Source organism: Perissodus microlepis, chromosome 6 (genome assembly GCF_051167445.1).
Source record: "Perissodus microlepis isolate ML-2025 ecotype Zambia chromosome 6, ASM5116744v1, whole genome shotgun sequence".
NCBI classification, from domain to species: Eukaryota; Metazoa; Chordata; class Actinopteri; order Cichliformes; family Cichlidae; genus Perissodus; species Perissodus microlepis.
This window is the reverse complement of record NC_140466.1, coordinates 11,319,943-11,334,756: the sequence shown is the minus strand read 5'-3', so window position 1 is coordinate 11,334,756 and position 14,814 is coordinate 11,319,943. Positions and strand designations below refer to the sequence as shown.

Genomic DNA, 14,814 nt, shown 5'->3' with positions numbered 1-14,814 from the left:
ATAACAAAGACCTCAGTAGTCAACAAAATTATCATCTGCCTTTTACAATTTGGTCACTTTAGCTTTTATGTGGCAATAATATGCCGTCCTTCATTTCGCCTTGTTACCTTGTAGTCATGCAGGATCCTCTCAGCAAAAGCCTTGTCCAACATCTTCCTGTACCACTCCTGCAGTCTTTTAGGCTTGGGGATCTTCTGGTCAGGAGGATGGCAGTGGAAGATGTAGTCGTCACCTTCACTGGGAGGACATGCCCAGATGTGGGCCTGGGCATATCTGTGAACACACGTGAACAGTAAGTCAGGCCAAAGAGACAGTGATGACGTTACCCCGAGACCTGGATCTACTGAGGCTTTTGTCAGTTGTGCAAGTCGTCAGGAAGAACAGACAAAGAATGGAGTGAGCCTTACCCAAGTTTCTTGACATATTCTAGATAGCCAATAAGGATCTCATGGTAAACGGCTGTTCGTAGAATCCGAGGTCTGAAGAAGTGAATACTGTCAAGGTATGATATGTAGACCCGTCTGCAAAGGTTAAAAAGAAAGAAGACATGGTAAATCTTATGTGAACCACAGAAAACAACAAAGAAAAGTTAATATTATTTATTGCTGTGTGACATAATTGAATGCACAGACCTAGTGTTGGGGAATGGGCACTCAGAGCCATACTCCTGTACGTGCATGCCGAAGAAGCACACATCTACGCCATCAATTTCCTCAAATGCGAAAAGTGCTTTGGTTCTATAAGGAAAGGCCTCTGGCATTTCACCTGTATCTACAAACCTGTTGAAACCAACAAAAGGAAATATGAAAATGTAGCCATGATAATATGACTGAGCAATTTTGCATCTGAGGTTTTGCTGAATCTGGTGTCACATCATACCACCTAAAAAAAAAATATAACAAATAAATGTTATTCAATACAGTGAATAGAATGTTAATGCAGTTTTCTCCACTTTTATTGTGACTTTAGAAGCTTTTAGAAAGCTACAGCTACTGGCTTTCCACGTCTGTCACTGCTTTCAGCAGATGTGAAGAACACAATGGGACGATTCAAGTCAAGTTGCCTTTAGTCAATAAAAAGCTAAAAGCCTTAAATCATTTAACTTTAAGCTAACAGGCTCTTGGAGGAGGGACTCCTCCCTGCAAAGATAGGACACGCATTGTTGACTTTGATCCCACGGTGAATCTAACAACACCGTAAGGCCTCCTAGGAGGGTGTGCATGACATCTCATCAAACAGGCATGTTTCACAATTACTCTGCGTGGGTATAAAATCTTTATAGAGGACATTGCATTCTTTATGGCAATTAAAATAAGCTAGGGAAAAACACAAGCCTTGCCAGCTTATCTACAAATTAAGGAGGTTTGGCTACCCTCACCCAAACTGTTGACGCTTTGGTTGTTCATTTATTTGACTAAGGCAACCCTAGTAGACAAGTACAAAATATGTTACTTTCAATGGAAAACATTGTTTTTAAAATTCTAATATCCAAACATCCTATCCCTCTTTCTCCTCTGTTAATGATGGTCTTACCTAGCTTTCATGCCTGGTTTAATCTCCACCGTTTTATCAGAGCTTGCCACCACTCGTACAAACACTTCCCCAGCCTCTGGGTGGTTTTGTCGCTTCAAGTATTTATTCACACGGTCCTCTATGTACGTTCCCAGTCGTGTTGCTTGCAGCCCTACAACAGACAAGCACAAGGCAGAAGCTTGAAAAGGGTCAAATCTGTTTTCCTTGCATTTGAAAAATGAAAAGCAGGAGCTTCATTTTTCCAGGAAAAAGTACACAACAACCTGCAGCATGGAGAGAACAACAACATTAGGACACTATTGATGGTCTATGTGAGACTATAAAACTTCAGATCACCAACATGTCCCTAACATATTCCATCAAAGTCAGATATGGTCCTCCAGGCCTAAACTGATAATTAAACTACAAGGCTAACACCACACTGAGATGTATGCAGACCATGGGCACATGGAGGAAGTCTTAGCTTGTTAAGACAAATCTTCAATAATCTGTTGACATTCTGAAAAATTCAAAAATAAATAGCTGTGAAAGATGAACCAAAGACTTCACATCTGAAACAGGAAGGAGTACTAACTTCTTGCTGAGAACTTGTTTTCCTTTCGTGTTTTTCCACTTTTCTTCAAACAGTTGTCACAGATAAATCTGAGGAAAAAACAAATCATATAGAGGGAGGTTAAACACACTGTTAGCGGAAATACAAATTTGCAAAAATGTACAAAAAGCAATGGCGGTCAAAATTCTCACCCAGATGGCCAAATGACCTCGTAGTGTAAGACGCATATTTGGTGCATCTTCCGTCCACAATCTTTACATTCAACAAACCTTGAAAAAAGAAAACATACAAAAAAATCGTTAATATTCATCATCATCAGTGGGGCTGTAGCTTATTCCAGCTGTCACGGGGCACAAGGTGGGCTTAACGCTGGACACATCACTAGTCTGTTGCAGGGAATCACAAAGAGATGGAAAACTGTTTGTGGATTCTCATCGACAGCTGATTCTGAATCACCAATTTCACATCCCCAACAAACCCAACACATATATCTTTGGACTTTGGGAGGAAGCCAGAGTACAGAGAGAGAACCCTCTGTGTGGAGTTAGCATGGGATGCTTTCACTTTTCAAATTTAAAACCAAAGAAAATGCAAATACAAAAAAAGAAACGCACACAAAATTTAACAGAACTAAAATATCACTCAGTTCTCACACAACGTTACAAAATACACACTATTCCAGTCGTGTTTCCCCGTGGTTATCGTTTGTATGAATGTTGATATCTTTACTGCTCGGGCAGCAAGCAACATAGAGATCGTCATTCACGTCAATGTTCCTCCAGTCGTTACGCTCGTGCAAGCCAGCCAATACAAGAGCGCCTTTGTGGGAGGTTTAGCATAACATTTGTGCAACATATCTAAAAATCACAGTGACCAATCTAAAAGACAGCTACTTTATGACCTGTGCTCTCTAATCCAAGCCCTCACTAGAAAGAGAGAACTTTGACATCAAGTTACACTCAGCAGGTGGTGCTGCTGAGCTGCCCTTGGGCTTCACTGAAACCAAAGAGATTGATCAGAGAGAAAATATGCAGACTGTGCAGAAAAAACACACCAAAACAAAGCCAGATGTGGGTGGCAGGGGGAAAAAAAACTGTTTAAAGACGTGATCAGCAACACATGAGCAGAAAAAGGCATCAGAGATTAACTCTGGGAAAAGAAGCAAAGACCGACCATTCTGAGTTCCTTTCACTGAAGGGTGTGTGGTTTGTGTTGACTTACGGTTCAGGGTCGAGGACATCGTTCTTCTTCCGCTCAAACTGGTCTTTCGATATCCTCCTAAAGTGTGGGCAAAACAACCAGAAAAAGTTAACCAAGTAATACCGTGACTATAAAATAGTAGATAAATAACACAGATATTGAATAGTAAGAAATCATTTTTCAAGCAATGTGTTCACATTAAGATGGTTTTAAAGCTAGAGATGTTGTCAATATTTCAGTGGATGTTCGCATCTTAACTATGAAGCAATTCTGCTGAAACAAATTGTTAACTTCACTTTTTTTAAATTTTGAGAAGAAAAATATTATGATCTTGGATTGCAGTTGTTTTCTGTAGTTTGACCAAGGTGTGTGCAACAAACTGCATGTATCCAAACAGGAAATATTGTAGTCTGGAAACATCATGTGGGATTACACTGTGCCGATTCCCAAGTTCGAAACACTGAACATCAGGAAAAAAGCTCCCTCTTATGTATGTTTGGTACAGATTTCAACCATGAAGCAAAATCTTGATGTTGATTTAGTTTCTGTATTTTAAGAGACATTTTAAGGCATTATTTTTCTATTATAATGAATTTAGTGTTGTAGGATTTTAAAGATCTGCAGAAGCCAATGTTTTACTTACGTCTGTGGTTGTGCAGGATCATCTCCTAACGTCACACTATCCCCCTGGATCTCATTGAAACATTTTTCACAGAAATGATACCTGCAAGAAAAAAGAAAAAAGAAACACACATTCAGCACGTTAAAAATGATAAAGATACCAGGATACAAGATTATCGTTGTATTCAAATGTGAGTCATATTGCAAAAGTTGATGTTAAGCTATAGGATTGAGTGTGCCCAGGCAAATTGTGCAAAATAACACTAGGTTTTTATGTAGAGCGGGGATTCCCTGAACTCCAATTGAGAGTGTAAATGGACTGCGCTGCAGGAGTCTCATGCCGTGCTGCTGCGCTGCTCAAACACGCTGCAGTTCCACAGTTTATACAGGAGGGGGTGCAAGGTACACTGTGTAAAGCAATGTGCTGAATTCTACTGAGAAGAGAAGTCAATGATGGGGAAGGCAGCTTGTGGCCTAAACTAAAGCGTTATATTTTCAGTCATCACGCAACACAGGGGGCAGCGACAATGAATTCACATAGTCCCCTTGACAGATGCAGAGAGAAAAAAACAACAACACATGGCTTGTTTTTTTTGTCTGATGGTCATTTGGGTGTTTCTTCTAATGTATGACGCTGGAACCTGACAGTTAATAAATTGGAGCAAAACCATTCTGAAGTCTCATACTGTGCCAGGACTTGAAGGCAGAGCCATTAAAACCGTTACTGGTATGACAGCGATCCCACTACAGCTACAGATGAGCAGAACCCGGGCTCACAGGGGATGCGCAACAGTTCAAATGGCTGCAATTTTGGTCCATCAAAACTGTGCATGCAAATGTGATTCCTCGGTGAGATTAAGCATGTGCTCACCCAACATTTGTTTTTTGACCTAGTTGAACAAAACACACACATTAAGTACATTTATTCATAAAAAGATACCTGTTCTGGTAACTGTAGTATGTGCCTCCAGTAGGTATGGTACAGAGCTGCTTGCCATAACAACAGAGGGTTTGAGGGGAGAACTCGTACTGTAAACACAAGTGAGACAACAAGAAAGGTCAAGAAGGTCCAAATAAAACTGTTCAAGAAAAAAGTTGTCAGAAAAAGTGAGTCTGAAGATTAGAATTTAGAGTTTTGGCTTTGGTTTGGAAAATCTTTGCCAGATTTCAGTGAGTACTCAAAATGTGGGCAGGTAAAACTTGGGCTCATCCTAATGAAACATTAATTTAAACCGAGAGCAGAAGCAGAGTTTAACACTACATTTATAATATAAACAATATCCAAACAGTTATTTATAGAAGACAAAGAATATTATCCTGAAATAAAACTGCAGGCATTCAATAATCTATTGACCACCCACTCGATCTCACCTTTCTCCCACAGCAGTAGCCCAGGCCCTGCATGACAGGGTCAATCTCTGACTCAAACACCTCAGCCAGCTTAGAGCAGTACTTGTAGACACGGGATGTTTTGCGGTTGTAGAGCCAGGCGTTGTTGAACATCAGCCAGACATCATCCACATATTGCCAGGGCTCCTGGTACTGGCCTGTGTCAAGCTTGCGCTTTATTGTGGACAAGTCTATTGGGTTCTTCACAATGTCAAAGTAATCCTAAAGAGAGAAGGAAGAGGAAAGTTTTACACGATTAAGAGTTAAGATGGTGCATCTCAATTATCTGTTCACACCAGAAGTACAAGCAACACTTTGAAACACCTACAAGTGCTGTTGTGTGCTACATACCGGGATACCCAAGAGCATAGGGTCTACTGGTTGTCTAAAGGGCAGCGACTCGGGGTCCTGCCTGTACAGACTCTCCAGAGTTGGCATCAGAGCCTGGCGCAACTCCTCGGGTTTAAAAACTGAAAAATATACAATGGAAAGCCAAGGTAAGGGGAAATTTTGGGTAAAGGTGAAGAGAAAAAAAATGAAACAAAAATGTTTCTATATTGTACGTTTAGTTACTTGACACTACCGCAAATTATTTGCCTGTAAGGGAAAACTGCTTCTTTCCAAATTATAACCAATAGCATAACAATTTTTTCCCACCATACCAGAGTTCTACAATTTCACTTACATTTCCCAGCACTTCTGCTCTTTGTAGGTTTCTATATTACAAAGTTTATTATTAAAGTTCAAAGTATCTCAAAAGTATCTGGACATAATTCTGTCAGCGCAACTAATGATGGTATTTTGACTTTATTATTGTATACATTAACAGCAATAACTAAAACCCTCCCTGATTACTGAGTAAACCTCAGTCAGAGTTTACGCAGAGTTTTTCATTCCCCTGGCCCTAGACTCACTTTTCCGCCGTGACTGAGATGGGGATGAGGTGGTTGTGCTGTTAGCTCCACCCTCTTCCTCTTCTTTGGGTTCCGTCTTAATTTCCGGCTTCTTCTCCTCCACCTCCATGGGCTCCGGCTTTTCCTCTGGCTCTTCCTTCTTGGCCAACATTGAAGCAGACTCATCTTCAGTCTATAAACATATAGGTAAAAGACATTTCATACCACAGTCATGTAAACAATAGAAATAGCCATCTACTCATGACAGTAATACTCTTTAGAATAATGATTTTCTTGTTTATAACCTCATGAGCTCAATTATTTGTGAATCCCTTGACTTTGTTATTCTAAGCTCTTAAGTTGACCAAATGCTTTATAAGGCATTTTGTAATGCTGACAGCCAAGGACAGCTCACTAGCTTCAACCAGCCAATGGTGTAGGCGGCATGTTGTTTTCTTCACAAAAAAAGTGACTCCAAATCAGGTCGTGATCTAATGAACAACTATCAGATAAGGTGTCTCTTAATTAAGATTAATTAAAATTATAAGCATAAATAAGTTATAGTTTAGGTTTTTACTCATTTTAAATTGCAGTGACAGCTCACCTCCATCTTGGGCTCAGTTTTGCCACCAGTAGCCTCAAATTCCTGTTGATCATGGTGCGTCTCCGTTTTGACCTCTTGGGTAGGCAGGTCTGCTCCAACATGCTGCGAGTGCAGGTCGGCGCTGGCGGCTGAGGCTGGTGTGGGCACCCGATTATCCAGACTGGCTCCTGGCTGAGACAGCTGAAACACAAAAGAGGGAAAAAAGGACAGGGAAGGACAGGGAAGGACAGGGGCAAAGAGGGAGAAAAAATACAGTCATGATGTGTTTGCAACAACTTTTTTTTGTTTGTTTTGTTTTGCATGCAGGGCTCTGAGGCTATGACACGAATTCACACCTCCCGTATACATATCATTGCTCCCTTAGGATGAGAGGTGTAATATTCCCATTGTGATTGGGGGGGGCTTACAAACAGTGGTGAAAATGAAGTTATTAGATAGAAAAGGTGGATGTGGATGGGATGGTTTGGTACATGGCAGGCAGAGGGATGGGAGTTTGCACGGGAGGGAGGAGGGAGTCAAAAGTGGAGGGCATGCGAAGGGACTCAGTCTCACCGGCGTGGTAGGGGGCTGAGGTGGGGGCTGCGTCTGTGCTGCTGCAGGGAGCTCCGTCTGGGGTTGGGACTGGGTGGGGCAGGGCGGGGTGGCACCCTGGGCTGGGGCTGGGGCAGGGAGGGTGGGGGTAGAGCTGCGGCTGGAGGGCTGGGGGAGCGGCAGGTTAGTGGCCCCCCCAGCCGTAGAGGCAGAGGAGGCAGCAGGCGGAGGCGTGGAGTGCAAGGGGGTTTGGGAAGAGGCTAGCTGTGGGCCCAGCGAGGGGCCAAGTGCATTCATGGGGATGTTAGCACTCTGCTGCTGTTGCTGCTGCTGGAGAGAAGGACACACACAGAGCAGGCAGACACACACACACACACGACAAGCAGACAAACAGACAAACAGACGAACACAACATAGCACACAATTTGGGGTTTAGAAAGCACCTTGTGATTGGTAAAAACAATTTAAGAGTAATTAGTGTGTTGTATGAATGGTTGAAGTCATTTGAGTTTAGTTCTTCAGCAACTAGTTGCAATTAGGCGAACTCTGAACAACTGTACAGAAATCAGCCAATCCAAATCCATTATGCAGCTCAGGTAACTACAGCTCCACCTCCTTCATGTCTCACCTGAGTGACAGCAGCCTGTGCCTGTGGCTGACCCATGCCTGGCACCACTGTGACATTCATCGCACCCGTTGCAGCAGCCGGAGCAGATCCTGGAGGAAACTGGTTCTGAGGCAAAAACTGACCCTGGTTGGCAGTCTGACCCACCATGTTTCCTCCACTGTGTCCAGTCATCATGCCCTGGGCCTGGGGCATCCTAGAGGGAGACATTCCCATCTACGAGGCAGGAAAGAAGATATTACTAGGTGCAGTAATCTCATTTGTACACCTAAGTTAGCTTATGCATTCCTTGAGAGTGTGTAACTGGGTGCCAGCTCATGTTACACGCCTGCCCCATGTGTGGGTGTGATTTTTGTGGCCCCCGGTCTGCCCCCCCTTACCGCTGGGACTGAGTTTATGTTCATCTGTTGAGGGTGATTCATGGGTGAGGCAGCACGGGGTCCCATTGTTGCTTGAGACATCTGGGCATTGGGTAGAGTCATGTGGTTGAACTGGTTGATTCCTGTACAGAGGAGTAAATCAGACACTTTAGAAATTAGCACAACAAATAGGAATAAAGAAATATGACCCAAAGCCAAGCTGGTAGAGAGAGATGTTTTCCTGATTTAGTTCAATTGTAACTTCCCCATTCTTCTTCTTGCCTCTCTTGTATACAGCTCATTATTTCCTGTACCATACATTTTATGCAGTGTTAATAAGCATGTCTGGCTATCCTGTCTATTTTACCAGTTGTTTTATTTCACTTTTTGTGCACTCTGAAACTCCCATATGTATTATTAAAAATGTATCTTGTGAAGCCTGCATGCGACTCATGATCTGATTTGGCATGTTGGGAAGAGGAATAGGTCCATCTGCAAAAACAAAACAAACTTGTACAGTTAAAAGAAAACAACAATAACAATTAAAAATAAATACATTGCAACATCAGAGACAGATGCTGCTGTGGATAGGCTGCTCACTGAGCTCAGCTCATATATCCATTTTCAATTTTAGACTGGGGGGGAAACGACCCTTTGAAAGTGATTAGACCTGTTAAGGCACATATATAATAGGTAGGGCTGTGCGATATGACCAAAATCTCATATCCCGATATAAAACATCTATCGTCCAATAACGATATAAATCACAAAAATTAACATTTTCTGTAAATTCTGTGAATCTCGGGTAGCTGAAGTGTTTCCAGCTGGGCGTCGTGTATCTGGAGTCGAGTGTTTTACCGATGCATGAAACTACACATTTTTAGACTTAAGTTGTAACGGCCACCGTTTTCTTTGTGAGTATTTATTACACGGCGTGCTGCGGGGAAAAGCCTGTTCTAACGTTTGAGTCTAAGGTTTATTTTTTTAGCACCTGACGGCTCTTTTTTGCTTCTCATCAGTAAATACTCTGCATACTCTTTCACGCGATTCTGTTTATTTTGAAAAGTCTCAACAGGATCTTGAGCTTTATTGTGAAAGGTTTGTGGAAAATAAACAAGCGGACACGTGATGGTTTTACCGTCGTTGTTGCTAACGACAACGCATAAAAACAGGTGCTTGTCCGTCTGTAGTGTGGTTATATTAAATATAAGAGAAAGAGAGAACTTTAAGAAATTAATATAGCCACTACAGTGACCATCAAAACAATGAAAAAAATATTGCTGTAAACAGTTTATTTTGCAACACCACGAAACAAACGATAGCGTAAAATGAAACGATAGACGTTTTTATATCGTCATCCGATATATATCGTTATATCGAACAGCCCTAATAATAGGGCAATATGGATAAAGCCTCTGGGCATACAAACATGACTAAAAGTACAATTTATAATTCTGCCATAAGCCTTTCAAATTGAGAGGGCTGTACAGGTAAACCACTGGTATTTTTATATAACCATAACTGGGTAATTAAATCAATTTGAAAACAATGTGATTTTACCCAAAACATGTTCATATAATCTTACACTTACTCTGTGGTCGTGGGCCCAAGGCATTGGCCTGGGCTAGGACTGGTTGCTGGGTTCCCTGGGCAGCCATAGGTGCCTGGTTGATGATCTGTTTCTGAAGCCTTGAACGCCTCTTCTCCTCCAACTCTTTTTGGATTTTGTATATTTTCTCAGCCAAGAAGTGATAGTACTCGTCCTAAAAGGAAGAAGGTTGGAGGGATGAAGAAAGGCAATATGAAACATTGAGGGAAAAGGCATGTTCTGTGAAATTTTGAACTATGGTAAAAGCCTTTGAAAAGCATTTGATGTTGAATGCGTCAAGTTGAGCAATTCAAGTCAGTCCCTGGCTGATGCGGTTTTTCAGGATACTTACCCGGCTGTTAGCTGACTCATACATATCACCTTCCACCTTTCTGGCGTAGGCCACTAAGTTCTCCATTCGTCTGTCCTTCAAAGCTGCCGGATCAGGGGTAGGGAATATGGCTTGTACTCTGTTGCAGGAAAGCACAAGATAAGCAAATAGAACTTCTGATAACTTCTACTTAATTTCAAACCATTGCCTTAAATATCCAGCCTTTCAAACAAAATCAAAAGGTGACTAACAGGTAAGGATCTCTCCAGCAGAGGTATACACTTACAGTTTGTGTACGAGGTGATTGCGCAAGTCCTGAGTGACGTGCTCATGCCAGGCTTTCCTGGAGCCTGTGGCAGAGACAGGTGCTGCTGTGGGTAGGCTGCTCATTGAGCCCACAGCTGACCCGTCTGACAGCAGCTGACTGCAGGTGCAAATGAAGAAAATTTAGAAATCCCACATCCATGGATATTTATTCCTGTGGTTACTCAATTTAAAAATATATATATAATTTAAAAAGAAACCTTAAAAAAAAACCCAAACAAACAGGCCAACAAGTATTTTTAATAAATGAATGTAATTATTCTTATTATACTTGACAGAGACTGACTTGTTAGTGTTGAGTGTGTTGGGAAGGGAGTCTGTGTGCAGGTTTGTCTGTTCTGAAGTGGGCACACCCATTGCTGCATTTCCAAGAGCCATCTGGTTACCTGTGAATACAGAATACAGTGAGCAAACGGCACTCTCTTGATTTAAAAATCAAACTCAGTGAATAAAATATGGGTATGAACTGTCATTTTTAAGCATAAAAAATAAATTTACCAAGTGCACTGATGGGTCTCATCTGCTGTGGAAGTTGTTGTTGAGCCTGGGTGTTCGGTGCACCTGCTGTCTGTCCTGCGCCTGGAGCCTGCTGGGTTGGAGCCTGTCCAGTGGCCTGACTGCTGTAGGGCAGCCCAAGTGCCGCATAAGCTCTCTGCATTGAGCTGGGGTCTATGGGGGCTGAGGTACTAATGGTGGGAGTACTAGGCTGGCCCACGCCTACAGAGGACATGGAGTTCTGGAGGCCTGTATTCGGGGAGCTTAGCATGGCTGGGGAGGGATATCAAAAAGTCAGCCCACAACATCCACATGACATGATATTGTTTTATATTGGTAACAACCTGCAAACTGTCTCTACACTAATACTGCAACAAGTTAAGTCTGTACACAAAATGCACATGTGAATACTACTAGCCAAGTGACAAAGACATGAATAGAAACATTTTTTGAATATAGAAATAATTCAAATGCAGTCATTTTAAAAAGAATACTTCAACAGATAAAAACAAAAACACACATACATCTGCATGCTTTGACTTCGGGCAAGATTAAGTCACAACACGGCAGCATGATACAATCAGAACATTAGTGTAAGGCTAAATGCTTTATAAAGCCAGGGACTGAATAAATCTATAAATCCCTTTAAGGGGAAGAGTGTTCACATATTTTTCCGGGTTCAGGTGTTGGTTGGGCTAAAAGACCAAATCTCTTAGTATGCGCAAAGACTCAAATCAAATGAGGCAGAACAAAGAAAAACTACACCGTCTGCATTGGCAGGAGCACAAGCCCCAACATCATGTTTTTTAACATTTAAGCCAAACTGGGGAAGACTAAGACTAAAATGCTTTAAGTGTTGAAATATGAGGTGCCAAAATAAAATAAAATAAATCCAAGTAATCTAGGCAGAAGAATGAGATGAGAGGACCTAAAATACAGCAAACCAGCCAGATGATAGCAGGTACATGAGAGAATCAACACTAAACAGGAACAACAGAAGCTTCCAGTATGTGTTGGAAAGAGCGTCAAACTCAGCCCTGTTCTGGTAGAGAGAAGAAGTAAATAACCCAACAGCCAATTGCTCTGTCGGACTCCATGAGCACACGCTCTCTGCATCCTCTCTCACCCTCGATCACACTGCTATACCTCCTGTGTGTCAGATTACAAGCCCAGCAGGACCACACTCTTATTCGCTGAGTGCTTTTAGTCATCACAGAGAAGCAAAGGCCTAGAAATAAATAGCCTGACTGACTCTGAATGCCAAGATATACATAATTCCAACACACACATTCCTGACTTTCGAAAGCGAGCCTTTCTAAAAACTACTACTGCAACCATTACAGCTCAATATACCAATCCTGTAATGACTGAGATACAAATTGAGGCCGTTGACAGAAAGCTCACCAGGTTTCAATATCTTGCTTACCAAAAACAATCTCTGTAAACAATTTCAGCCTAGTTTTTGATTTCTTCAGATATAAGTGTCCTGACAATGCTTAGGCGACGGTGGGCCAGAGATCGCTACTTAGCTACTTACGCTGTTGGGTGCGCTTGTCGCTGGCATTCTTCAGCGGCAGGCAGACGGGACAGTCGTGTCGAGTGCAATTTTTCCAGTGGGAGATGATCTGTCTGGACGACGCACAGTGAGCCACTGCAAGAAGAGAAGACGAGAGAGGAACAAGGTTGAAAACTGTGATACCATCTGTCATATTTGGTCACATCTAACCTGACTAACTTGAACTCATTATGGTTGTTGCATTTATTCCAGTAAGACGACATTAAATTAAATTTCATTTTATTCCACACTAGTCAACCTGTAACCAACATCGCTTCTTCCCTCCTCCTTTTTTATGTTTACCAAGAATCCCCAGCTGCAGTTTTTACTTCATCTGAATAACATCTATCACAGACAAGGCACTTGTGGTAGATTACATCACTTCAAAAGACCCAGGTTGAACAATTTAGACCGGACGTTCTTGATGGATCATTGATTTAACATATGATTCACAGTTGTTACTGGGTTCTGTAATGTACTGGCTAATTGCACATCTAACCTCAAGCTTGCCTCTTTTGGGAAAGTTTTTTTTTCTTCCTCAAACTGCATAACAACTGGTCATAAGAAAATTCTACACAGAACACTAACACATAAAAACTTGTTTACACTCTTGTTTACTTGTCCTCTGAGAAAAAAGAAGAAAATCACAACATACTGACACAGTAAATGAGAGACACTGGAGAACAGTCCAAGAAGTTAGCTCACCATTTCAGCCCACTGCAGTAATTTTCCCTCTTGAAAGGCTGCTGGTTAAGCCTAGTGGAGAGGGGACCTACACTGCATTTCCTAATGGGAAACTGAACAAACCGGGGTACTTCATTTCATCTCTGGCCAGGCTAATGTAGTAGGAGCTAATCTGACAAGAAATCACAACCTGGCGCTTGCTTGCTAGAAAGCCAAAAGAGCTGGCGAAGACTCAAAGTACTGCTATCATACTGGTATCTTTTTATAAATTCAGTACGCAAAGAAAGGCTCTCATATTTAAGTCCACTGCCAATCCAAGCACGACTCGCACTGCTCACACTATAGACTCTGGGGTTTCTCACTCGAGAATAAATGGAGCCAACAGACTTCAGATAAATCTATAACGTTAGTGATAACTGTGTGTCGGGGAACAAAATCTCACTACACAGTTATTTCAGTGGTGCTGAGAGGCAAGGATCCAAACCAAGAGGAAATGAGCTGGTATGGAGAGAGCAGACACAGACTCCTTTACACTTAACACACCTTGGCCCCTTGAGTGTTTGGCTTGCAACTGAACTTGAGCATTCAAGCCCAAAAGCTGTGCAAAGGGCGCAGAGCCAAATTTAAATGAGAGTAGCTTTGGGGGAATTTTTCATGGTAGGAATGCTGGGGCAGACACAGAAAGGAGCAGACAGAAACAAACAAGGAAAAATTCACCAACAGAGTGAAATCAACTTTTGGAAGGAGCAGGAGCAGACTTAGTCACAAACAACGATACGTGTGGGAGTTTCCCTTGTCAAAGTCTGGTTAAGATAAATACAGTGGGGCAAAAAAGTATTTAGTCAGCCACCGATTGTGCAAGTTCCCCCACTTAAAATGATGACAGAGGTCAGTAATTTGCACCAGAGGTACACTCCAACTGTGAGAGACAGAATGTGAAAAAAAAAAAAAATCCATGAATCCACATGGTAGGATTTGTAAAGAATTTATTCGTAAATCAGGGTGGAAAATAAGTATTTGGTCACCTCAAACAAGGAAAATCTCTGGCTCTCACAGACCTGTAACGTCTTCTGTAAGAAGCTTTTCTGTCCCCCACTCGTTACCTGTATGAATGGCACCTGTTTGAACTCATCATCTGTATAAAAGACACCTGTCCACAGCCTCAAACAGTCAGACTCCAAACTCCGCCATGGCCAAGACCAAAGAGCTTTCAAAGGACACCAGGAAAAGTATTGTAGACCTGCACCAGACTGGGAAGAGTGAATCTACAATAGGCAAGCAGCTTGGTGTGAAAAAAATCAACTGTGGGAGCAATCATCAGAAAATGGAAGACATACAAGACCACTGATAATCTCCCTCGATCTGGGGCTCCACGCAAGATCTCATCCCGTGGGGTCAAAATGATCATGAGAACGGTGAGCAAAGATCCCAGAACCACACGGGGGGACCTGGTGAATGACCTGCAGAGAGCTGGGACCACAGTAACAAAGGCCACCATCAGTAACACACTACAACGGCAGGGAATCAAA

At 42.1% G+C, this 14,814-nt stretch overlaps 1 protein-coding gene across 4 annotated transcripts in view; it reads right to left on the bottom strand.

Moving 5' to 3' along the window:
* crebbpa (CREB binding lysine acetyltransferase a) overlaps positions 1-14,814 on the bottom strand; it is a 45,204-nt gene that overhangs the window by 5,387 nt on the left and 25,003 nt on the right. For 2 of the 4 annotated variants that reach the window (XM_084930767.1, XM_084930769.1), the window contains exons 5-27: positions 12,584-12,697; positions 11,050-11,319; positions 10,838-10,937; positions 10,514-10,651; positions 10,249-10,366; positions 9,900-10,071; positions 8,740-8,800; positions 8,330-8,453; positions 7,953-8,165; positions 7,346-7,654; positions 6,794-6,973; positions 6,211-6,382; positions 5,648-5,766; positions 5,279-5,518; positions 4,848-4,936; positions 3,930-4,010; positions 3,308-3,364; positions 2,278-2,355; positions 2,108-2,175; positions 1,534-1,684; positions 633-779; positions 408-521; positions 108-273 (exon numbers count right to left, since the gene is read on the bottom strand). In XM_084930767.1, the coding sequence (XP_084786893.1) occupies positions 108-273; positions 408-521; positions 633-779; positions 1,534-1,684; positions 2,108-2,175; positions 2,278-2,355; positions 3,308-3,364; positions 3,930-4,010; positions 4,848-4,936; positions 5,279-5,518; positions 5,648-5,766; positions 6,211-6,382; positions 6,794-6,973; positions 7,346-7,654; positions 7,953-8,165; positions 8,330-8,453; positions 8,740-8,800; positions 9,900-10,071; positions 10,249-10,366; positions 10,514-10,651; positions 10,838-10,937; positions 11,050-11,319; positions 12,584-12,697 (3,281 nt within the window). The remainder of the gene's footprint in view (positions 1-107; positions 274-407; positions 522-632; positions 780-1,533; positions 1,685-2,107; positions 2,176-2,277; positions 2,356-3,307; positions 3,365-3,929; positions 4,011-4,847; positions 4,937-5,278; positions 5,519-5,647; positions 5,767-6,210; positions 6,383-6,793; positions 6,974-7,345; positions 7,655-7,952; positions 8,166-8,329; positions 8,454-8,739; positions 8,801-9,899; positions 10,072-10,248; positions 10,367-10,513; positions 10,652-10,837; positions 10,938-11,049; positions 11,320-12,583; positions 12,698-14,814) is intronic. The other 2 variants (XM_084930768.1, XM_084930770.1) reach the window with 2 other exon arrangements.